The 5489-nt window shown below is 58.6% G+C and overlaps 1 protein-coding gene across 1 annotated transcript; it reads right to left on the reverse strand.

Annotated features, from left to right (window-relative positions):
• Window positions 1-2313: 2313 nt before the first annotated feature.
• On the reverse strand, window positions 2314-5182 carry FAM241B (family with sequence similarity 241 member B). The gene is made up of 3 exons (XM_007454566.1): window positions 5114-5182; window positions 3823-3972; window positions 2314-3107 (listed from the first exon to the last, which is right to left on the reverse strand). The coding sequence occupies exons 2-3, from the start codon at window positions 3913-3915 to the stop codon at window positions 2838-2840; spliced, it is 363 nt and encodes a 120-aa protein (XP_007454628.1). The 5' UTR covers window positions 3916-3972; window positions 5114-5182; the 3' UTR covers window positions 2314-2837.
• Window positions 5183-5489: the final 307 nt, after the last annotated feature.

The raw sequence follows: 5489 nt of genomic DNA on the forward strand, positions 1-5489 counted from the left end.
GGCGGGGCAGAGGAGGCAGGGCCCACCCTCCTCAGCAAGCCTCCAGCTAGGATGCACACTAGGCCAAGGTGGCCCTTGGCCTCTCTCAGGGGCCCATCAGGCTCTGCATCTGGCCACCCAGCCAGGCAACAAGCCTCTACCTGCTCAGAACATGCCTGCCCCATGATTTCTGAGCGCAGGCGGGCGAGAGCCCACTGAAGGGCATTCACACAAGAGGTGGAGACGCGGACCCCAGACGGCTTATAGCAGCTCCACAGGCTGCACAACCCCAGGGGGCGCCTTCTCTCAGCACGCTGCTTCTGCCGAGGCAGACTTTCGGACCCTGGACCTTGAGAAGTGAGGCAGAGCATTGGTTAGCAAACTGCCCAGAGCCCGAGGGGCATAGAGAAGGTTGGTTGAGGAAAGGAGGGTCGAGAGGTGGGCCCCTGGGCCCCCACCCCGGCCACTTCAACCAGCGCAGCTCTGTTGGGTCTGTGTCATGGGTGTCGAGCTCAATCAACAAAAAGCACTTCTTTCTTGAACAATTCACTTCGTCCGAGCCCCCAGCTGCTTCCCTTAGGCTGGCTAACAAGTCCCTGGGGCGGTGCCACTGCCCCCAGCCTGATGCCCAGGGCTCCTCCTGCCCCCCAGGGCCTGCCCCAGTCTGTCTCCTAGTCAGAAGCAGGAAGGAAAGCCCTGCCTTCTCTAAAGCACCCTCAGTTCTCCTCAAAGGCCTCAGGCTTTGGGAATGGGAACTGAATTATGGAAAAAGACACAGTTCTCAGCCCTGAATTTGTGGACTCAGATTCATACCCCTTCAAAGAATTTTTTTTTTTTTTGCGATACGTGGGCCTCTCACTGTTGTGGCCTCTCCCGTTGCGGAGCACAGGCTCCGGACGCGCAGGCTCAGCGGCCATGGCTCACGGGCCCAGCCGCTCCGCGGCACGTGGGATCCTCCCAGACCGGGGCACGAACCCGTGTCCCCTGCATCGGCAGGCGGAGTCTCAACCACTGCGCCACCAGGGAAGCCCCAAAGAATTTTATATATTGAGGGTCCACTTAAGATTTATTTCTTCAGAAAGTCCCACAGCTTTGCAAGGCAAAAAGAAAGGGAGAGCCCAGCCGCAGAGAGATGCACTGAAGGGGGGTGTTAGGAGAGGGAGTGCTGTGCAGGATCATCCCTTCCCCCACAGCTGCTGGGCTAGAGCCACAGGAGCCTGGGGGCTGGGGGATGTGCTGGGCAGAAGGAGATGCCACGGGGAGCAGCTGGGATACCAACCAGGTCTGGGCACCACCTCCCCTGCCCGGGCCCCAGAGGAGCCGCCGGGAGCCAGACCCTCCCTTCCCTGTCTGTGGAAATAAAGACACAGAAAACCCTGAGACAGGAGTCCTATCTGAACAGTATAAAGCTCCCCCGGGAACGTCTATGATAAAGGCCACCAGCCCCCTCAAGGGCAGCGGTGGGCACAAGGGCGGGGAAAGAGGGTTCTGTTCCCCCGCAGCACCGCAGGCTCTCCGGAGGGATGGAATCAACCTCCATCTCTCTCCCCCATCCTCCCCCCACATACACCCCATGATGGTTTGCTGCCCCAGCCCTGGCTTTCAAGAAGCACCTCTAAAACCTGCCTTCTTTCCCCAAACCACCAGACCCAGAAGGATCTTAAGAGGGAGGTGAGGTGAGAAATCTGGTCCCTGAGCCAGGGAAGCCCTCCAGCTCACGCAGCCTCTCCCTGACCTTGAACTGTCAGCACTGTAGGCCCAGAGCCCGCAGCCATCCGATGCCACACCCCGTCCCCCAGCAGGGCCTCCACACAGACCCAGGGCTCAACCAGCCATAACTCAAGGCCTCCACTCACGGAAAGCAGGGCACCCTCAGCCCACGTGCACGGAGTAGTCAGCGCCAAGACCCCTGCTTTCTAAGGAGAGTGTGCCGAGGTTAGAGGCTATGAGAGCCTCAGGAGACTGAGCAAGGTTGAGCAGCCTCCGCTCAGAGACCCTGGGAAGGGAGGCCAGGACCCCGGCTGTCCTGACCTCACAGCCTCATTGGCCCTTCTGGTCAGAGAATCTCTCCCACACCACCCCGGACAAGGCCAACATCTCAGAGTAAGCCAGAGTTATCCAGGTATCGGTCAAGGGGCCCAAGTCCAGGCTTCACCTGGCCCCCTGCCCCTGCTCTCAGAGCCCGTCAGGAAAAGGTTAGAAACCACCCTCCAAGGTCAAATGCCCCCCTCTACCTGGTCCCCAATCCCAATTCCTCCCAAACCACTTTCACCACGTCTTCCAGATCTACATGCAGTTGTACAATTATTTACGAATGTCTTTACATGGACTCACTTTTACTTAAATTTCTTTATTGAAAACGCCACCACAATAAGTAGAACACCAGTACCACTTGTCATAAATAAAAGGTAGCCAATAAAAATATACCATTAAAACAAAACAGAGCTATAAAAGTCTGGAAACCTTTCCCACCTGCCCTAAGCTCAAGGCCTGCTCCCTAGTAATGGGGAAGTCAGCCCGTGTTCCAGACGCATGAGAACATATTGGCACACCGCAGAGACTATCTTCGTGGCCTAAAAGGGTTGGGTGAGAATTGGAAAGGGAATCCCTTTCTCGCTCTGACTTTGTGCTTAATGCCTGATACTACCGAAATGCATCTCCAGGGAATGAGGGTATCACCTGATCCTTTGGGAACGTTGGACTAGAGGCTCCCTCTGCCTCATGCTTAACACAACATGGAAACATGCTCTCTGATCACACGTTCAAGGCACCAGTGAAGCTCCTCCCCAGGTGCCCGCTCTCACACCGAGGCCCAGCAGCTCCCTCTCCCACACACCTGCTCCAGCAGCCCCCGGAGGTCACCGCTGGCTCAGGTGGGACACCAGGTAGACGAGGCCCACCAGCAGGAGTCCACGCACACCAAGCAGCATGAGCAGGAAGACGAGCAGGATGGAGGTCACCGGCTCCACGGCGTGGTTGCCCAGATGCCACTGGGGGAAGCCCATGTTCAACAGCTGCTGGTTGAGGTCACTGAAGGGGGACTGAGCAGCACCCAGCCTGGCGCCCGCCTGCTGCTGGCGAGGGCCGGGACCCCCCAGCGGGGCGCCATGGCCCCTATTGAGAAAGCTCTGGAAGGTGAAGACAGAGAGAGACGAATGAATCCAGAGAGAGCTTCGCTGGAGTTGAGGCACCAGAGGCAGGAGGGAACCCTCTGGGTGGGGCCCTGCTCTCCCCTACGGCCACCCAGGGCCATGCCCTCCTTCCTCAGCAATCCTCACACGCCACCCGTGGGGATCCCAACCACTGAGTCGCAAGCTCTCAGACCACAGAAAATGCCAGTCCACGTTCCCTATGTCACGTCAGGGAGAAGCTGCCGGGGACAGAGAAGAGGAAGGGGGCAAGGGGGGGGGGCTACACCCAGCGCACAGCATCGGGGCAGGCATTTTTAACACTCCTCACTCCTTCCTTTAAACTCATCATTGTGTGGCCGTGGGTTTCTCTCCTCCACTTACTCTCCAGCTTCCCTCTCTTCCAACAGACTCTAAAGGATGCTGGCTCCAGTGGGGCTTGCTGACCAGGTTAAGGGAGAGAGAGCTCTTGGGTTTGAAGTCTGGGAAGGCTGCCTGGAGGAAGGAGAGCTGGGGAGGCAGGGAGCTGGGCAACAGATCTATTGGGGTTTTCCCCAAGTCTTAAACCCCCATGCTGCTCAGCCTGGCTCTCTGCAAAGAGGACTTCGGGCTAGAGAAGGTTAATCACCAGAAAGGGAGCTTCTGGGAGCTAAGGAGTAACTGGTACAGAGGACGGGAGGCCAGCTGCTCCCTTCCACAGGGGCCGGGCAACTACCTGTCGAGGGGTGCTGCTGCGTGGTTGGGTAGTGTTCCTCACACGGGGGTCATCGTCCTGCACAATTTCCCCATTGGCCAAGATCCGAACCATCCTTCCAGGAGCTATGGGTTCCTGCTGGGCTGCACCTTTCCCCAGACCTCGAAACACCTGAAGGAAAAAATTTACCAAAGTTAAAGAGATGCTTGCTTTCAGTGGGAGAAACTGCAATTCTGGGTGCTCACATTGGTGACCCATGCTGAGTAGGCAGTGTGTCTAACTAATAAAAAGGAGAGAAATGTATACAAGTTGTTTGCCAAACAAAAGTCTTTCAGACTTTGAGTCCACTAGGAAAACTATCAAAAAGATTCTTGGAGAAGGAAGTTTTATTATTAACCACCACCTCCAGCAACAGTAGGGATGACAACGCTTGCTGGGGCCCAGGCCCTGTGCAAAGTCCACCCAGGCTCATCTCACTTACACCTCCCAACACTCCTCCGGGGCGGATACAGCTAGGGACCCAGAGGGGCTTACTTCACTCACCCGGGACCATTCATCCATGGGCAGCAGAGAAAGAGCATGAAGCCAGGAACTCTGGCCCTAGTAGGGAGCCCAGGACACCAGGATCCCCAGTGTCTCCATTTCCCTTCCGTTAAAAAATGGTCCAGGGAGATGCTAAGGACTCAGGCCTTCTCCCCGCAGGAGATCCGGGAGAGCTACTTTCCTGCAGAGGGCACACTCTCACTTGTCCCTCACCTCTCAGGTAACACCAGGCGGGCACGGCCAGCCTTCCCGAAATACGGGATGAGGGATGCTGCTGAGGCCCCACTCACAGACCACAAGGGGGTCCACGGGCTGGAGATGGGGGTCTTTCCACGCCTCTCCCGAATCTGGGTAAAGGCCATCATTTTTCTCAGAAGATGAGCCAGTTTTCGTCTAAATTCTCAAAAGCACTCGTGACGCACACGCCAAAAGAGGTTAAGAGCCCTTGTCCACTCGCCCGTGGCCTGGGCTGGCGGGTCCCCATTTTGAAGCCTGCTGGCCCTTGCAGAAGGCCAAACGTGTCCAAAGGGTCCTCCGCAATTCCTTTTGTGCTTTGTTAGCCCGCCCCGCTGGGTGGGCTGAGGGTGCGGCGGGCCCTCCCTGCACCTGACACTAAGTGGGGATGGGGGTGGGGAACGGGGATGCGGTGGGCTTGCTGCCGGGGTGGGAGAGGCCGCTGCCCGGGCCGCGGAGCCCGACTCCGAGACCAGGCCCGGGGTAGGGGAGGGATGCGCCCTCGTTCCCCCGCGCCCAGGGCCCGGACACTCACCTACGGGCGCGGCTCCCGGGCCTCGACGGCGTCCAGTCCCCGCGGCTCCCAGGCCGCTTCCTCCCACCTGACCTCACAGGAAGCGCGCGCCGCAGCCGTACGGCCCCGCAGGTGGCTCAGCAGCTCCCTCTGTAGGCCTCTGGGGGAACTGCAGCTGCCGGACCCTGGGCGGCGCAAGGAGCGGGAGAGAGAAAGAGGGCGGGAGAAGAACGAAGATAGGACCGGGTGGACCACAGGGCAGGGAGGGAGGAGACGAGTGCGGAGGAAGAAGGAAAGCAACGAGAAGGGAGAGGAAGAGGAGGAGGAAGAACCTACGGGGTGGGGGCGCCTCTGGCCTGCGTGGCACAGGCTCAGCCCACCCGTATGAGTTTGCTGA

This window comes from Lipotes vexillifer, unplaced genomic scaffold (genome assembly GCF_000442215.2).
Source record: "Lipotes vexillifer unplaced genomic scaffold, Lipotes_vexillifer_v1.1 scaffold708, whole genome shotgun sequence".
In the NCBI taxonomy this organism is placed as follows: domain Eukaryota; kingdom Metazoa; phylum Chordata; class Mammalia; order Artiodactyla; family Lipotidae; genus Lipotes; species Lipotes vexillifer.

Bases quoted from the DNA above. Each gene is read 5' to 3' on its own strand.
- FAM241B (XM_007454566.1), bottom strand. From the start codon at position 3,915: ATGGTTCGGATCTTGGCCAATGGGGAAATTGTGCAGGACGATGACCCC. The intron at 3,108-3,822 runs GTAGTTGCCCGG...TTCACCTTCCAG, and splicing joins GCAGCAGCACCCCTCGACAG to AGCTTTCTCAATAGGGGCCA.